The sequence below is a fragment of the Thermobia domestica genome, chromosome 8, assembly GCF_964235325.1.
Source record: "Thermobia domestica chromosome 8, izTheDome1.hap1.1, whole genome shotgun sequence".
Taxonomy (NCBI): Eukaryota; Metazoa; Arthropoda; class Insecta; order Zygentoma; family Lepismatidae; genus Thermobia; species Thermobia domestica.
This window is the reverse complement of record NC_137461.1, coordinates 141587429-141607985: the sequence shown is the minus strand read 5'-3', so window position 1 is coordinate 141607985 and position 20557 is coordinate 141587429. Positions and strand designations below refer to the sequence as shown.

Sequence of the window (20557 nt, the reverse complement as noted above, 5' to 3'; positions counted from 1 at the left end):
GAAAGAATACAGACAATTTTTTTTTTTTTTTTTAAATTTCTAACATATAAAGAAACTCACATTTATCCTACTTATGACAGCTGTAAAACCATACTTGCTAACTTTCATCTTCCAACACTAGAAGAAAGACGACATATGATAGATTTATTATTCATTCAAAAAGTAACGCAAAATATTTTGGATTGTCCTGATTTAGTTTCTTTATTGAATTTTCATGTCCCCACATTAAAAGTACGTAGAAACACTGGTCTTTATTATTGCAAAAAATCAAGAACTAATATAATGATGAAATCACCAATCTGGAGGACAACAGCTTTGTATAATAGAATGTGTTCAAATAACAATGAATTTGATATGTGATATGTCGCCTAAAACATTTAGAAATGCCATTATCATGAGTTATCAAGAGTTGTGAACTCAAGGTATGTTATCAGGAGTTACGAACATATAATTGCGTAATTACAACACTGTAATTGAGCTATAGCCTGTTGTGTTGACAATGAAAAACTAAATAAATAAATAAATAAATAAATAGAGATATATATGTATGTATGTATGGGCGGAAGAACGTATAAATATATAGGAAGATAAGATCGATGAATGGAAATCATGAATTGTTTGCATATAATATATAAACATGGAGTAATATAGAAATAGTCTGCTATTATATAAGAGACATAGAAATGCCTTTCCTGAGGCTTTGATAATACCTTTTATTGAAAGACTCGTAAAATGTGTGTGTGTGATGATGAAACAAACCAAAAACACAGAAGGAAGCAAAACAAGGAAAGTGTTTCAAGTGCGACAGAAAGCAGAATACAAAGTAAAAGGTTAAATGCGAAACCTATAAGCGATGGACATGTAGGAGGCACAGAAAGACTTAACAGTTGTGAAGGGAACAACTATGCATAAAATTTGAATGAAAAACGGATAAATTGCGAAAAAGGTATGTAGTGAGACACACAGTATAGATAGGAACACAAAAAATGTGTTACTAAAACTTTGTTATGAAAGTAATGTTTGGAGTTGCTTGTATATCTTACCAGTATGTTATCAAGTCAAAATAGATATATAGACACTGTAACAGGAGTTGCATAAAGAAAAATGCAATAAGAACAAAATTTAATAGAATTTCTAATGGGGTCACTCAGATGGCCCCACTTCATCGTTTAGTCATGATTTTGAGCTTGGCTGATGTGCGAAGGTTAAATCGCTGCAAAATCTAAGTGACGCTGATCTACATGAAGTGGGTGAGTTCGCAGAAACACGCAGCAAAAAATTTTGCAGCATTTTCGCGAGAAATTATGTGGTCGACACACCAATGAAACCTGAAGTGACAACAATAATTTTCCCCTTTTGGCGAAAAATCGCTTCATTTCCAGCTTTCCTGAGGTTTATACATATTTTATGTTGTTTCTGACTATTCCTTCAACTGCGAGTGTGGAACGTTCATGTTCTAAACTTAAAATAATAATTAAAAGAAAACTATATGAGGAGCACTATGAGTCAAGAAAGAGTAAAATGATTAGCACTTCTTTCCGTCCAGCTGTCCGTGGCTAGGAAGCTGGACTTCGAAGGAGTAGTAGACAACTTTGCTGAAGTCAAAGTAACAAGGTAGGAAATATTGGTTGTGATATTTTTTAATATGCGGAGTAAAAACAATAATTAAATTATAACACTTGTAAAGATATTAATTATCAGCTATAAAAACCAGAAGAGGAGACACCGAAGAAGTTTCCCACGGGCCTGCAAGCCTTTAGTCTAATCCATGAGGATCTATTTAACTTATTGAAACCGAAAATATAACTCACACAGCGAAGAAAACAACTGAAATTATTGACAAATATATTGTTTGTCAATCTTATCCATTATCTTCTTTGCTGTGAGACTTAATAGCAGAATTCCGAAGTGATAAGTAACTCTTACTTATTATAGGTGCTATATATGTTAACTGCAGTTTTTTTTTTGTTTTTTTTTATTATTATTATTATTATTATTATTATTATTATTATTATTATTATTATTATTATTATTATTATTATTATTATTATTATTATTATTATTATTATTATATGAATTTAGTATACTGCATAATCATGCAGCACAGCTTTCAAGATAGTTTAAAGGACGCAAAAGGTTCTGCCTGCAGGAGAAGTCTTCCCAAATCACAATTTTGTGCTGGATGAAGTTGATATCCAACTGAAAAAAAATTAGAGAGAGAGAGTAGGGAATAAGAAATTGGATACCGGAACTTGAGAAAGGAGTAAGATTCGTTTGAAAGTTTGAAGAAAAGTATTTAACTTAAGGGATACTAAGCATTTCGAACTTCACACGTATCAGCTGCAGAAGAAAGGATAGGATCTAGTGAAGAAAGCAGGATTGGGAAGAAAGCCCTCCTCCCCTAAACAAATTTTCTAAGTGCCCCCCCTCCGCAAAAAAAAAAAAAAAAAAAATCAGTTGAGTGAAGACGACTCGAAACAAGATAACTCTTCACGCCTCCTTCTCCCCAAAAGACTGAACTCCCTTATTAGCGATCCTGCTAGGAAGAAATGTTAAAATAAATAAATAAATTTTAAAAAGGAAGTATGTAAATAACGTTCACTGAAGATTGAACAGAATATATAGAAGTTCGAAGCAAATTAAGACAAGGAAGAAACCGATAAAGCCAGAGAAGGATGCAATACGTAAATATCATAAGATAGAGAAATTAGAAAAAACAGGAAAATATGAAATGTAGGGAGGTGGAATCAATAGAAATAGAAAGGGAAAACACTGACGATAGAAATCATCATTAAAAATTAAGTTTTAGGTAGATAGAGACAAATTAAGTAATAGTAAGTCGAGTTCTTGTAAATTGCTGAGGAAGAGGTGAAGAGTGCCTTGAAACCGTTCGTAGATTTAGTCTCTCTCTGAATTTTTAGCATGTAAGAAACCTACGTATTGTTAATAGATATCCATCTCATTATATCAGTAATAATACCTGTATAACAACATGAAAACATCAAAATCAACCGCATAGTCTAGGCACGGTATTAAAGAGGAACACTGAGTAAGGGACAACGATAAATGATTTCCTGTATAGAGGGATGAGCCTCATGAAGCTTCTGTGAACATTAAGTATAGACAAGCAATTAGAGTAGATAACTATATTGAGTTTATTTAAAATGTAGGAGAAAAGAAGAAAGGAAAATATTCCGAATTTGTTACCAAACACACGAAATTGTAAATTGACAAAGAAATATCTTAGCTAATGTAATTCGTAATTACTTCTCTAAAGTACCGAATCCAAAAAGACTTGAGAAGTATCGGAACTATTATATTACTCTCGTATTTCTTGCAGCAAAAATTAGTTCAAATATTGAATACGTGTAGAAAAATATTTCTTAACTTACGCAGAATAAACACAGAAGTTAAGAAATAATTTGAGCTTAGGAGAAAGAGAGCAATAGATGCTATGAGCAATCGATTGAAGATTTTTTGAAGTCAAAGGAAGTACATGTGTAAGTTTGTTGCTTTGAAGAACCTTTTTGATGTATCGAACTGAAATTTTTTGATGAAACTGCTAAAGGAAGTTTGGGTAAAATGGAATAATCGAAAACCCACACTTGTGTATAAATAAGCAAATAATAGAACATAAGTAAATACAATTAAAGAATTAGAAGGGATGTCAAACAAGGGTTCTCTCTCTCTCATCAACAGTATTCAATACAAGATTAGCGTAAATGAATCATCGGGTTACGGAACACTGTCTGGAGGTCTTCAGAACTCACGCCAAAGGTTTTCTGTAGGATATGTGCATGGGCATTTTTGGCGTGAAAAATTGAGAGGGACGACTTGAATAAAGAATGATTGTAATCTGCGTCAACTAAATCTGCGTCAAAATCGTAAGACAAACGGGAAACTACTTCAGCTAGCGGGTTCTGATTTCTACCAGGACAATTAATCATAATATATTCTATCATCACTGGTAGGTCCCTTGTTACATATTTAGAAGTTGCTATATACTATGAACCATAGGAAACTTCATAGTGATGTAGAATTACACTATTAATTTTGTGTGCCTCTATCTTCGTTTTTTTTCCCTTCCATTATACCTTCTACCACATCACTCGAAGTAAAATTTATTTATTCTTCAACAATATTAGAACGTCTTTTTGATGATAATTTCATCATATTCTTTCACTTCTATTATTTTTAATGCTTTCTATTAGTTCATCGTTCCAATCATTTTTTATTTACCTCGACATACGAATTTTGGAGAACTCTAGTACAATATTTTCTTTAAATTTCTATTTATATTATTATTATTATTATTATTTTGTAAAGTCCATGTTTTTGCTCCGTATAATGCAATACGCAGCATTTAAACGCTTCTTTGTAACTTCATTCAATGACTCGTATAGTGTGCTTATCACTACAATCATCTTAAAGGTATTTCAAATTTTAACGGTACTCTTTATTTCTCGTTTACATTTCATACCTTCGTTAATCGTACTACATACTATTGAAAACTAGCCGTCTATTTTCTTTGCTCCGCCTTTTTACAATTGTCACATCTTCAATCATTCCAGCCACCACCGTATTAATCTATTTCACATTTTTAAATCTCAAATTATTTTTAGTTTATCTTCTTTGACATCTTGTTAACTTTTGATTGAGATTCCGAAACAGCAACCATACCATCTGAAAAGCAAACACACTATTTCTTCTAGTACCTATCAAATTAACCTATTTCCTAATGAAACTCTTCCTCGCTATCCTAGATAGGAAACAATGCCACTGAAAGGTAAAATTATTGTCGAATACGTTTTCCAGCTTCATTATTCTATATCTCCTCTTGTATTCCAACTTTTTAATGGTGGGTTCATATACGAGTTTCTTCCGACCCCGACCTTTCATTTTATTTAATTTCAAGCATCTTTCAGACTGCCCAGCTCAAGTTGTTTAAAGCCTTTTCTAAATCAACGAATAATTATATCATCAAAATCAAATCTTTCATATTTAAAGCTGAATTTTTGCTACGTGTGATGTGAAACTAAGATACAGGTGTTGAAACATTTTGGACTTAACAGTACATCGTTCGATTCGCAAGAAAATCGTACAGTATATATGTCTATACAGAGCATGCTGATCGTAAAAAATGAAATCTTTGAGTTTTACGTCCCACTGTTATGCCGGTTAGGCTAAAGGAGACTGCGATTATGAGAAATGAATAAAATGGTGGAATGAAGAAAGTGGGAGGAAACGGGAGAACCCCGAGAAAACCCACGCACACGGTGTTTGTCCACCACAAAGTTCACTTGGCGGGGGCTGGGATCGAACCCGGGACCCCAAGCACCAGAGGGGAACGCTCTACCACTGAGCCACCGCGGCCCTATGCTGATCGTAATTTGACTATCTAGTTCACCGGCCACCATAAATAGAATGCTAATCGTAGTGTGTATTTTATTCTGCTGCTAGTACGAAGGTTGTCGGAAAACGAAATGAGAGTTAAGAGTGGACCATTCCACGGACGACGTCAGCGAACATATGTGGTACAATTAGGTGTCTGGTTATAAGCTTCACTTTAGTTTAGTTTGTCAAATAACTCATTCAATCCAAATCATAGGTTTGGGCATCCATTGCATCCATTGTTTTGAGTCTCAGAAGGAAGACTGATAGCATCCTTAGAGGGTTAAGGAACCTGGGATTTACTGCCAGAGAAACAAAGAAGTGTTACTGGATCCTATCTTGTAGCAAACATATCCAGTCGGGGTTGATACACCCTACTTCCCAAAGGGTTTTGTTTAATTTATATTTTTCCCCAACTTCTTTAAGGCCTTCTTAGAGACTAAAAAAGATTTCCAACTAGAACTACAAACTGCGTGAGTGTCTCATACCACCGACGTGAGCCTTGGCGCCTTGATCTAATAAGCCCGTATGTCAGTTGATTCGTATCTATTGTGGAATTATGCGTTATGTAACTTCCTGGTTTCACCCATTTGTTACCTTTTACTTTGTACTAACATTTTAAAAATCAATGACAACTCAGAAGAATTAAAGTTAATTTATTTATCGTTATCACACATTACTATTTACTGTATTTTTTAAAAATAATCTAGGATTGTTAATGGTAACAGAACTGAAAATATTCTTTAGTTCCAGTTCCGGGACCTATGGTAAATAAACGTTTAAATTCTGAAGTTTTGGAAAGAGAACCAAAATCGATTTGGGCATATCGATTCTGTTGATGGAACCGAAAACAGTAATTCATCGAGTTTCGGGAAGGATAGTGAAATATATTTCGACGTACCGATTCGTGAGTTACAAGGTGCAAACTATGTTGAGCAACTGTAAAATAACTGGAGGGAACCACCGACAGAGCTTTTGTTTCAAAACCTCTTTATCGCTTCCCTATAAATTTCGTTCCCACTTCAGTGACGTTTACGATTCCAGATCTAAAAGAGTTTTTCCAGAAAATAAATTTCGGGAAATTGGCTTTGGTATAAAGAATGATACAAATTGTTAACACAAAAGATAACACAAGCAACGGTTTTAATGGATCTCGCGGCAAATCGTTGTCTTTCATCATGTGCCCACCCGTCTGTTCGTAAACTTCGTTCCTAAGGAACAGTTTAACTAATTTGGAGTAAAACTGGCACGAAGATTGATGAGCTACTTAAATGGTGGCCAATTTAATTAATATTGGTCATGTGCATACGCGGCAGAATTGCAAGGTCGATATACGATACTTCGCTCTTAGAAATATACTATTTGTAAACCTGGGAAGGAAGAGCATGAGCCACGCCAAAGTAGTGGGTTACCATAACAATCCACCAACTAAACTTGCCTAAAGGAAACTTCAAGGAAAAGAAAAAAAAAAAATACAACGTGCAACATGCATTATATGTATCTTTCCTCTTCCTGGTACCAGACGGTTAACTAAATATTTTAATACACAATTGGTACCATAAGTTAAATAATAATAACAACAAAGAGAAATATCTTTCTCTCCTTTCTGCTCAACTAGTCTTGGAAAGATTCTTTGAGAAAGTTATTAGAGAATGTAACTATTTCATCGAAAATTAGAATTGCTTATATATATATATATATATATATATATATATATATATATATATATATATATATATATATATATATATATATATATATCACAAACCACAGCAAACTCTTATTATTATTCTGTGTTATACTTTGCAATATATTTCTGCCTTCAAATTTTATCTGATGAAAATGATGTATTGCTGAAAACTGTAGCACAGTTTAGTAATAGTAAGCATTTCCTTTAGTATGTTGTTTTTATTTAAATTCTACATAGGAATGAGCAGTGTTCTTTTCAGTATCAAGAACATTGTAATAAGGAACAAGAACATACGGTGCGACTAATATAGATACCTTATACGGAATGGAAAGTATCTAAAAGCTATTTTAATACTGGGATTTGCACAGGTGGATTAAATATTTCGTCTCATCAATTTTTGTAAATAAGTAGCTCACAATACTATCTTTATATGTGGTTCAATGTTTAAGAAGCACATAAATCTATATTTAAAAAAAGAATCCTTACCTAACTAGTTATGCATAAGAAGTGCATAATTTGTGAATTTCCTTGAATGAAGAAGCGAAATATTGACGTGCCACAAATAGATATGCATGTAGCGTAACATATTGTGTATTGACAAAAGGAAAGTGGACAAAGTACGGTGACCCACTGTGTTCCTGAACTATGGAAATAAGATAGTATATATAGATAGAAGAAGAGAACAAAGTCTGAAATCTTGAATGTCCTGTTAATATTTTCACTAACAAACAGATTAATGCTTTACAATTTATTAAACATTTGAAGGTGCTTTTCTTTCTCGCTTCTCCCAAGAAACAAATTGAGATAGTGTTCTAGAAAGTTATAGAAACCATTCCAAGAAGGAGAAAACCCAATCATTGCTTCCTTTCTTGCAAATCTAATAGTCCTTGCAATAATGTTTTAAATAACCAGATTTTTTAAAACATTATCTTGCTTTACCATGTACTTTATTATACCAGCAGCTCGATATTCAAAAAAATAATTTCGAACGGTTTCAAGTTCTCTCTGAAATATATGTACAACATTGATTTAATTTTTACATACAAGAATAGAAATTGCCCTCTCCGTTCCACTTTTAAAAGAGAAATTCTCAAAAACGTAACATGTATTCTTATTTTTTATTAGTTTATATGCTGAATTTCATCTCTAAGTTGAGGAGTTCGTAAGATACTATATATTTTTGGCATAAAATTTGAATCCCTGTTGTTCCCTTTGGAATAAACATTTTAATCAAAATGACATGATAAAACTCGTCTCGAGCCAATAGCAACTATGTCCAGAAAAAAAAAAATCAATATCAAACTGTTCAGCAGTGTTTTCTTCGGAAGGTGAGATACGATGCCAATTTCTTTTCTAAACACAGAGATGCACTTTTCAGTGTTCTTATATTCGGCGTAAACAACAATTCTAGTGATTATTATTTCTTTGATTGGAGTTTAACGCGGGCAGAGAAAACAGCTGTGCCCCTTCCGAGATCAAAATGATTAATGAAAGCATTCTTCTGCTGAAATTTCATTCGCGTAAACAAAAGTTTCGGTCCTATTGTTAGTTCAAACAGCGTGGAATGCAAATAATGATCCACGAATATCTATAAATATTTGAACTAAAATATGGAACATGTGTTAGTTTTTTTTTTTTTTTTTAAGCAAAAAAATGGCAATTTTGAGATTGAGGATAGAAAGAAAGAGGAAAAAAGGTAGAAAGCGGCGACCTAATTTCTTTCCTTACAAATAAATTCCAATAAAAAAAATCAAAAGCACACAAACTGGAGAAAATAATATTACCTCTGTATCGAAGCAATTGTGGTCCGTTGTTTAATAAATAATGTCTATCTGCTGCCACTTTTGCAGGATTAAATAACTGAGTCTGCCTGAAGGATCCAACAGGCGTCAGCATGGACCTCGAACTACAAAATGAAGGCGAAGGAGTATCTCCTGAAGCCCCAAGATTTGCAGATGCGTGCTCGCTTGACGCTGAAATGACGATTCGATTAGGTTTCATTTGTGCTGACCATATATCTACGGAAAAGTGCAGTTGTAAAAGAATTTACCATAAGGTCAGTCTACAGTAAAAATAAGAAGCATAAAACAAAAACCAAAATACTAGAACAGTAATTACAATGCTTATGTGACCACAATTCCACATTTATGTACACAATTTATGTGCATAATATACATAAACACATAATATACAAAATCCAGAATTCTGTGCTAATTCCATTAATTTCATAAATATTCATTTGCACAATAACGTTATGAATTAGAAATTGTCGAAGTTTTTCTTCTAAAATTTAATGACCGAATCAGTATTCTTCATACGTATTAATCGTAATATAATAAAGCATAATGCCCTTGTTAATTTTTTTTTTTTTTTATTTTATTTATTTGAAATTTTAAGTTTTGTACGTAGTTTTCTTGTTTTACTGTTCCCTAAAAATTTTCATTTGTTCCAATGACAAATCCCAATTGCTAATTCCATACTTCAAAAATACAGAGTAAAAGTTAATATAATAGGTGAACGTTTTTAGCCTTTCTATCTAGGATAAAATTAACGACGTCCTATATTTTCGACGTATTTTTCGAGAAGCTAATTTACTATAAGTTATTTTAACATGTTAATAAATAAAAAAGTAAGTTTTTTAAAATATAATCTCTTTTTACATAAAAATAACGAAAATTTATTCCATGTTCTATAGAAGTAGAAAGAAAAATGTTTAATGTATACAGTTCATTGTAATATATCTGATAATTTTATTTTTATTTCCATGGGATTTTCTACTAAAGAGTTATTATTTTAATGCTACTGTCAGTTTTTATTTATTTATTTTGTCATTTTGCTTTGACTTGTGTGCTTCAACTTAAATTTCAGGTTCTATGGATTCATTAACTTTAAGACAATTTCGAAGTGAAAATTAAAATTTCTTTATATCTTCACTGATCATTGAATTGAAAATAGAAAGGATAGTTCCTATAGACTGAACACGCAACGCCTACGCACAGCTACGTAGGCTTTTTACTAGTTTTATTTATTTTACAATTCGTGTCTATTTTAACCCTTGTTGTAGTTTGAGAAAGTCTAGAATAGATAAATGAAATATCAAGTAAATATAAACAAAGGTTCTCACTTTTTTTTTTTTTTTTTTTTTTTTTACCTGACCCCTTAGTTTCAATCCGTGGTCTAGTTGTACAGTGCCTATAGTGTATATCATTCAGAATTCGACTTCAAATCAAGATGCAGTGGAATAAGTTAAGAGTTCATTTTCGTTTCACTAACCAAATTCTGTTCCCTGCTAGCCTTTCAAGTTCCTCAGGTTCAGACCCACTGGCTTAGGGGGATTACAAGATAAGAAATAATAATAATAATAATAATAATAATAATAATAATAATAATATATATAACACCAATTCACTACTAAATTCGAGTGGAATTTCGAAGTAACTTTGCACACATTAGAATATACCCTCAAATTAGTGAAGTAAATATGTATGAAGAAAGTATATGACAATAATATTATACTAATTATACTCCCGAAGAGACGACGTTATCGTCTGTGGTAAAACAGACAAAAAACCTAATTATACGCTATATAATACCTGTTGATCCAAAGAAAATATCGTTACAGATACGTTTTGGTACACCTCTAAATGTTGCCGGGACTGAAGGTGGCGGTGTCTCCAAAGTAGTATCACAGCTATCTGCATCGATGTCAGTAACCACTGGAGAAAGAAAAAAAAAATCATTTGTTTCGCTTTTATACCTAGAAAAGGCCGATAGTAAATAATAATAAATATAATAAAAGAGCTTATATTAATAAACGAATAAGTTCTGTAGACTACCTTTCACTGATTCTGTGGTAGATAACAGCGCGTTCGTAAGTTTTCTCGTCTCACGTCGTCAATTCTTCTATAACCTTTCATTTTCATCAATTATTTGTCTGCTTTAGTCTACAGGGCGTATTCTTGTTGGAATACAACCTCGAGATGACGAAGAGTTTTTACAGTTTGTACATTTTCTGTGTATTCAAGAACAGCACATAAATATATAATAGCGGTTAGAAACTATATGCCGTTCTATCTATATTTTAATGCTATCTGTTAATAGACATATGTCAGTATCTTACTATTGTATATACGTTGTACATTCCCACACATTTTTGTCATGGAAACTATGATAGTAAATATCCTTGTAGATATAACATTTTGCTCGTGAGATTTTCATGAAGAGTCTACATTCGAATTACTGTCTTCACGAAAATTCCTCCAGTAAGATGTTAGGTAAAATCTCTTGTGACATTTATTTTCAGAAACCAGTTTACTATCACATCATACCATGCCATAATTATTGAACAGTAAACCAACTTCTTGTTGGATGACAGTCATTTGTTTTACGCCATGTAAAGTGTTACAGAAATATCAGCAAACAATTAAGGCACTAATTATATATTGAACCATTTAAAAAACATTAAACAATTATAATTTAGTAGGAAAAAAATATATATATTACGAAAAACATTAACAAAATGAACTTTTGAAGGTTTCTGATTGCCACATGAAAGAATAAAACCTGAAGAAAACTAAACACACAGGAATTTGATTTGACATCTTTATATTTTCCACCATCTACTGTAAGTATCCTATAACAGCACTAAGAATCCTACATGTATGTACGAGTATGAGGAAAAAAAAACTACTGGCTTTTTCTGCAATGTTATCAAAACTGGGGGGAAAAAAACATACAAAGCAAGTATACTCGTATATATTATACACAGTTTTTTTTTTTTTTTTTTAATTAATGTCAGAATTCTTAGTTGCTTCATTGTAAACCACTATGTTAACTTGCAAATACTTCATTGTTGTGATTCCACAATAACAATGAGCTGTTAATACAGATTTACTTTGTTATGAATGTCGAAATTAATTGCAGAGATCATTCGAAGAACTCAATTGAGCTAGTAAATTAACTACTCATTCAATATTAAATTACACACAAACAAGAGGTTAACTGAGTATGGTGTTTAGTGCAATTAAAATTGATAATTTTACAATACCCTTGTGATTAGCGCACAACACTACGTGAAATTTCGTATTAAAAAACAGTGTCATTTAAAGGACGAGGCAAATTGTATTTGATATACTCTGACTCATATTTAGACGCTGTTCTACATATTTCTCCGCCTCTTTCCTCCCCTCACATCCTAGAAATACACTCTGCTCTTGTAAAATTATGTCCGCCTGAAGTGAATTGCACAATGACTGCCCTTTGATTGCTTATTTTTTGATTACAGTACCAAAATATCTAAGATCACACAAAAACATACAAATACAGTATTATAACTACAGAAAATGACCAAGTTGTGAAACAATGGTAGAATAACTAGAACCTGATTTAAATTTGTGTGATTCTGGTATTTCAGCGGAAGGTAGCTGTTGGAAAACTGCTGCCAATAGTACCAAACAAACAAGTGATAGTAAGAATTGTCGAAATAATTTGTACAAGACAGGCCTTCTGCTCCTTCATCCCTTAGAATTTACAGGTTCCTTTACGAGTTTTCAGAACATCACAGAAGTTTTTGAACTAACAGATATTCAACACCTACTTGTCAACTTACATGTTTTGAAATTTGTACCCTCTATAAAAGATACAGGTTAGCTACATCTCAAACGTCTAGCTTGTAAAATCATAGCATAAATTGTTCACTTCGTTCTTTCTGTATTACGGATTTTATGGAACCACCACCAATTTCGTTACTTACGGTAAGAGGTCTTGTTAAAACCCAGACAAGAGCCCGTATGTAATCGTATCCTGTGCCTATATAACCCAGTCAGGAGTAACGCTCACTGTTATCCTTAGCACTAATTTATTGAAGAAATAGTTGAACTGGTCAACTGCTGCATCTAGTTATTAAATCAAAGAAACCTTGCTACGTGTGTTTAAAAAGCAATTAGTAATACTTAACATTAAAGTACATTTTTTTAAAATATTAGTATAAAACTATAGTTTTGCTTACGAGATAGTCTGTGGGGATGCCTACTGATGTGATGTGGTAACCAAAAAGAATCAGTGGAGTTCCTCTGTCCTGACGAGGATTCTTGTTTGCTCCAGTTACTTTGATCTAGGTTTTGGAGATGCGACAAGTCAGGTACAGAGTCTGAGAGATGAAGTTGGTGCAGTGCTGCAATTAAATACAATACATTTATAAATCATCTCGAAGTATAAGCATTTTATTTTAAAAAGTAGCTTGTAGGTCTAGGTATAATTTGTGTATTTCGTTTTATTCAAATGTTACATTAATGTATATAAATGGTGTACGTAAACAACTGGTGTCACATACAACGAAATAATCGAATAAGGTAAGATGAATGATAAAGCATTATATTAATATACAAAACCCCCAAAAAATCCAGCGAGACCTTAACTTTGAAGGCATTAAAAACTACATACTTCGGTTTGATCCAGTCATTAATATCGTATAGAGTTATTTTCTGGAGGTAATACCTACCATGGATGAAAAGTGTTCACAATGCGGAAAATACTAAAAATAATGCTATTAAATTTCCTCTCATACACCCCTCAGATTACACCAACGACTAAGTACTGTCTATTAGCATTTATACGTATATAAGTACCATTTTTGAAATATTGTTTTAAAATATTGGTATAAAACTATTTTGCTTACGAGACAGTGTGGAAATCCCTATTGATGTGTTGCTTCATTAGTATGTAAATAAAATTGTGAAACTTTCCACTAAATTCCGAGTTACACCAAATTAAGAAGAACCACCAATCATATTAATGTTAGGAATTTCAGGTTAAGAAAACTCAAAACTATGCACCATATAGGAACAAAACCATATAATCAACTTCTAGATTGTAGTTTTAAAAAGAATGCGTAACCTAGGTTGATCAGATCTTTTGGTGTAAGACCAAGATTAAAAATTACTTTTTGTATCAAGCAAGAGAATTATAAAGAGGAATTAATATTTAAAAATTATTCAAGCTGTTATTTTAGTGTTATGTTGTATCTTCATTTAATGTATACGGTCTATAAAGTGCTGTTTTCAAACATTTCGTATATTCTGAAGCGATAAACTCACAGTTCATAAGGCAGAAAAAATCTTGTATGTATGTATGTATGTGTATTTATTCCATTCAAAAAATCACTAGATTGATATCAATAAAGTCTTAGACTGTTGTCTTAGGAATCTCAGAATGGTTCAAGACTACGCACTGTTACATTTAGACTCTAGGGAGCTGACCAATAGCATAAAAAGATGGGATAAGGTGTATGAACAATCTAATAGTTTTGCCTCTCTTGATTTTATTGCCTAATGATTTTCTTGAAATGAGATTAAATTTTTGGATACAAAAAATTTAGCTAGATCTCCACTTGGAGTTAAGAGTAACTTTGGAAAACTCATTACCGAAGGGTTAATGATTTTGCCTAACAATTGTCGTGAAATGAGATGATTGCAATCATCGGGTGTGAGAGATTGATTTAACTAAGAACACATTGTGTATAACCTACACACAAAGTACAAAAACAAAAGCACATAATTACTTGAAAAATTTTAAAAACATCAATAGTATCGTGTTTATGACATCTTACAGAAAGATTCATATTTGTCGGAGTATCAGTCAATATTTGTAGAACAAACTCTGCATTGCTCGTACATCTACCATATTTAGACGCCAGCTATCCTTGAGAAATTTATCAGTGTTTACGAATTTTCCATGTCAGAATGGTACGTAATTTGTGTTACTATACGTGTAGTATCTAATTTTCTCTTTTGTTCGTAAGTTGTCTAATTAAAGTACCACTTCTTTTCTGGTGGACGTATCAATACATTCGCGTGAACTACATCTTAGACAGCACTCATAACAAAATACTTACGTGCATTCAACTTTTTACAAGAGAGAGATTTCAAATACAAAACTTACAGGAAAGTTAAGCCTGCATGGACTCTGAACATTGCATGTAAGCTTGCAACTGAAAGGAAATCTCATGTGCTAAAAGTGCAATCAACTATATTGCACTCTTTATGTAGAACAAGGAAAGAAAAATCAAAACAAGGGAAAAGAAATAACCGCCATATTTAGATTTATGAATCAACATTTAAAAAAAACTATTATATAGGTCACTAAACGAATAACTAAATTCTAGCACACACATATAATGTTAGAATTCTATCTTTAGTAGTACTAAGAACCAAATATGTAACAAATTAGTCAGTGCAAATAGCATTTCATACTGCAGATAAACACTTCTTTTAAATCAGTGATATGAGTTCACAGAATCAAAGAAAAGGCACACCGAGTAAGTATTTTGTATCCCACTATCATTTCTATTTTTCATTAAACCATGAAAATAGAATTAGACTTTCCAAATTATATTTTTCAATTTTTCTAGCAAGTTTAATTTATTTTTAAAGCTGAAACTTCTATAACATTTAAATTTTGATGATCAATAATATTTATTTTTTTCTGTTAATCTGTAAGATATATCGTAACAAGCATTGAATTTTTATCAACCTACGAACTCTGCAAAATACTTCTGAATAGAATTTTTCGGCTAATAATACTCGTAGATACTAGTGGTTGACCATGTGTTATATCCCTCACTAAACTCTATGCTCATCTTTTGAACATGAAAATTTAATCAAGTATTTTTCCTGTCTCCCTCGTGATACTCTCAACTTTCCTATTGGCACTGGAACTTTAAAATGATCAAGTTCGCTCAAAGAAGAATGAAATTGTTAGTGTCTTTTCTACTTTCTCATTATTATTATTATTATTATTATTATTATTATTATTATATTCATGTATCAACAATACGACATAGTACACCTTTTGACATGATATTCTGTAGCATTTAATTTTTCTTAGAATGAATTTCTTCTCACTTCCAGCCCTGACATCCCGGGGGACAAATATATAAAAGACGTATATTCAAAGTATCAAAAAAAATTCACCTCCGAACATCACATTATTAGAGGATGCTTAAAAGTAAATTTTGTAATAACGCCAAAGACTCTTCAGGAGACTAAACATATTGAGTTTACCGTATAAGAACCGTACCAGAGGAACGAGGTAAAGAACTGACACGAGAAATAGTTTTCTGGTTCTTTCCTGTCCCTTAACAACGAAATAATTATGATATAAAAATCGTCAATCAATTACTAACTGATACAAACAAACAGAAGAACTTTAAAAATAAAGAAAACTTTACCTATCTTGTGTTGAGCAAGAATCATCCAATCTTCTAAGTTGCTGCCGATTGAATTTACGCCTTGAGAATTACGCAGTGCCTTTAGCCGCTCCTTGCTTGTCATTGTACATTCCTGCAATATGGTATGAGGATAATAGATTTATATATTTAAAAATTTTAGAAACAAGTTAGTTTCATTTCAAACTTTTGAAACTACAGTAGAAAGCTAAACTATAGCGATCCAATAGATTTACTTTTCTAATTTCAATAGAAAATAAAGGCGGAGTAAAATCTATTACTAGGACGCTGAATTCCAACAATAATGTTCTATGGGAGTCCAATAGTGAAAATCACTTCCGATTTCAATAGAGGGAAAAAGGAAGAAGTGGAATCCATTATTGAAAAGTGAGAAGTGGTTTCATATAGCCTTAGGTACTTTTTTTCTTTTTCTAACAGAAGGAATCAGACAAACTACAGGTGGTTAATCTCAGACCTGGACTTAATATAGTGTTAAAAGACAGAAATCGAGTCTTTTCCTGGGACTCTTAATCCATTAATAGAGCAAGAAAAAAAATGTCTCCTTCTGTACCAGTTCCGGATTTATTATAGGGTTATTATCGGAACTAAACCTACTTTTGAGACATTCAATCCACATTAAAACCCCATTTTTAGTTTTCTTTAATTGTACGGAATGCACTATCAAAACGGAAGTGGACAAATCTACGACTTCCAGCTTTAACAGATAAAAAAAGAAACGCGCAAATATTCTTAGAATAATGAGCACATTCGAATATTGTGTTCTCTATTGCTGTTTCTATTCTACAGAAATTATTATTAAAGCAGCAACAAAAAATAGTAGTATATTTATACTGCCTCTGATTTTAATAGGGAAAAGGACGAAAGATAAATGCTGTTTTTTTAGGGGGGGGGGTTAATTCATAACAAAAATATGCTTCTTACTATCCTTTCCGTTGTGATCATATACCTGGCTATATACGTAGTCGTTCTAAAAGTTCCATGCTTATACACAACTTAATTTGGAAATCTAAAATACAAACATAGTGAACCATAATACAATCGAAATAAAACTAAATGGAAATTAATGGAATTAAAAAAAAAACATGAGATCAAATTAATGCATTTGGTGTAATAAAAATATTAGTAATCAATCCTCGTTATAAGTAAAATTAATATTTCTTTACACTAGCAATATGTTAGTGTCGAGTAATGAAATATACGGAATTCACAGGGTTGGGTTGCACAGGGTTGGGTTGTCGCATTGATTACCTGTTTATTAATGTTATTACTAGAGCCCGAGGTCTATGGAGAAGTAAGTTATTACAACTAGAAGGGAAAATGGTCAAATAAAGCAAATAAATAGACACAGTAAGATGCGCAATAGCATATAAAATATAGTTTTAAAACTTAAATAACTAAGAATTGGGTAATTTAGCTTTCATGTATTTTGTTACGCGGTTAACTTGAAAATAACACCACTTGATGTCAAAATAACGAAATAACGGTCTATTTAATGTCAATTATATTCCTTTATCGTAATTTGACAATATATGACAATACATTTACTTATTAAGGACTCGTCGTAATGTTACTGAAGTCTTATAGTGTAGCTCTTGTTATTCCACACTAATAAATTATATGTTTACACCGCTAACACTTTCAGCTGAATATCTTTTATTTTCTTCTTTTGTCATTCAACTTCCAATGCTCTTAAAGATGCAAACATCTTACCACAAGCTTTGGTTATTGATGGTTTTAATTGTTGTAAATATATGCATACAAATATACGGATAATATATGAATAATTATTTGATTCTATCGAATAACTCAAAATTTGTTCAAGAAAGTTTTTCAAGTATAACGTAAAAAGAGGAAAAGGAAACATTCAACTAATAGTTCGAAAATGCCAAAATAATATCTTCCTGGCAGGAAACTGTAGACAACTATGGCAGTCAATCTTTTGTCATAAATTCGGGTCTTAGTGAGAAATGTAATACTGCTTCTTAAATATGATAGGCTAAATTTTAAGCGTATCTTGTAGATTGGAAGAGAGCTCTTTCAACAAAATTTCTCTCTTTTCTACGAGAAAATCTTATATGAAATGAAATTTTTAGTTCATGTGTTAGAGACTGAAGGAGGTGGATCATAAAGGAAGCGAATAATAATGAAAGAAACTGGGAAACTTCAAGAAGGAATGTATACATGATATCTATCAAACTCGTAAGCTGGGATCTAAATCAAAAGCCTTTTGCACCAGAGGAGTACTTTACTTCAGAGCCTTAAGAGAGACATGTAAGAAAGATATCTGTACTGAACAAAGGTTCGCAATTCAAAAATCTGTAGCGAAGGACTACTGCAACTGTCAACTGATGCAGGAGCAAACAAAATTTCGATGGGTGCTGTTGTCCATTCTAGGTGAATATAGAAAGTGTGAGTAGAAAAACAAAGATTTGCTCTTTCTTTCATGCAGTACAAAAGGCATTGGTCTCAACATGTAGACGGAAACGTGAATGAGAAAGTCGTGACTATTTTTTTTAACTGAAATCTTGTAATTATGATAATTTAGTAAGAAATAAATTTTGGAATTTTTGCTTCATACGTATGTTTTAGGATTAACTAATTCATATTGGACTTCCGAAGAGAAACATCAGAGCAATTTAATGACCGTGTCTTAGTGACAACTCCCAGTCGCGACCCCCTTTCAGTTTTATTAGAAAGAAGAAAAGAAAGAGTGAGAAAGAGAGGTAGTTAGGAGAAGGGAGTAAAAGAGGAAAAGGAGAACAAGAAGAAACTAGAGATAAAGGATTACTGGATAATTATGGAAATATGGTAAAGCAACTTGAATAGTTATTAAAAAATGATTCATACTCGAACGTTATTACTTGAAGATCGTATCTGAAATGATCCTGATGAGACATGTTCCCTTATACTACCCCGACCTGGATCCAGACAACTGCAAAAGTGGGAGTTACCCTAACCCAGCCCAAGTGACGAGAAATTTAAATTCATTGTTTGTCTATTATTTCGAAATGTTAAATAACCTATATCCAGTATCTGAATTTTCATAATGGAGATCGAACACACATTTGAAATCATCAAGAAAGAAAAAAAAAGTAATGTATGTATTTTCCACAAATAGAAGTTTCGAGATTTCTGAAAAGAGTCATTATTCAGGCTCATCCTGTTATTTTGGCTTTTCTCTCAGAGCCGATTTAGACTATTTTAGGATTAGTTGTCTTTCAGAACTTCCATCATACATTAATCCCTATAACATGTTATTACACACTTATAAACACTATCATAGTAAATCAATATTAAATGCTACCACTTAAAACTAAATTTGTCATTAATTCACGCGTACTCACAGGACAGCGTATCGACACGGGTGAAAATAGTTAAAAAGAAACCATCTAACTACAATTTGGTGAACATTTATTATATCTACTGAGAAAAACAGAATTTTGTGAACATGCGATAAGTATACGTATAAATTTATCAATCCACATATGAAATTGAACTTCAGCAATGTAATATTATATATATATATATATATATATATATATATATATATATATATATATATATATATATATATATATATATATATATATATATATATATATATGACTGCTTTACGTAATATAAGTCCGTAAATATCGTTTTCTCATATGTAAAGTATTTTAATTCTACGAGTTCTCTCTCGTACCTTTAAACAAGCTATAATATCACACATTCTTAAAGCACCCTCTCTGATGTCCATGCATTTAACTCCATTTCATTTTAAGATTCACACATGAGGTTATATTTCTTAATCGTAACCGACACATATTCGGTTCGTAGCAGTATTTATCGACACATTTCTTACATATCTGGGATTGAGAAAGCAAAGTTTTGTCACTAACTTCACGGTGACTATGTTACTTGTTCGGTCATTCCACGTACTATCCCATTTACTAACTATTTTCAGTCAATATCACCTTGTGTTACCAGGTGCACACATTTATCATTAGATTCACACAATGTATAAAGAAACGAGAATTTTCCAAGTCCAGAAGGATTTTCGTTTGTATTGAGAAGACGACTACTGAGGTGGAAAACACTGATCAAGTTTGAGGATTCGTATGGAAGGGAAGGAATCGAAATGTAATTCTACAGGAGGATTTCAGTTTACTAACTTGAAGGTAGATTTAATAATACATTATGGATACGAGGACCTACCTTAATCCATGCTACATGCAATTAGTGTAATACAG

The 20557-nt window shown here is 32.1% G+C and overlaps 1 protein-coding gene across 3 annotated transcripts in view; it reads right to left on the bottom strand.

Annotated features, from left to right (window-relative positions):
• LOC145693255 (uncharacterized) overlaps nt 1–20557 on the bottom strand; it is a 213292-nt gene that overhangs the window by 14531 nt on the left and 178204 nt on the right. For 2 of the 3 annotated variants that reach the window (XM_081769088.1, XM_081769090.1), the window contains exons 4-7: nt 16308–16419; nt 13089–13253; nt 10675–10797; nt 8866–9099 (exon numbers count right to left, since the gene is read on the bottom strand). In XM_081769088.1, coding sequence (XP_081625214.1) covers nt 8866–9099; nt 10675–10797; nt 13089–13253; nt 16308–16419 — 634 coding nt within the window. The remainder of the gene's footprint in view (nt 1–8865; nt 9100–10674; nt 10798–13088; nt 13254–16307; nt 16420–20557) is intronic. The other variant, XM_081769089.1, reaches the window with a different exon arrangement.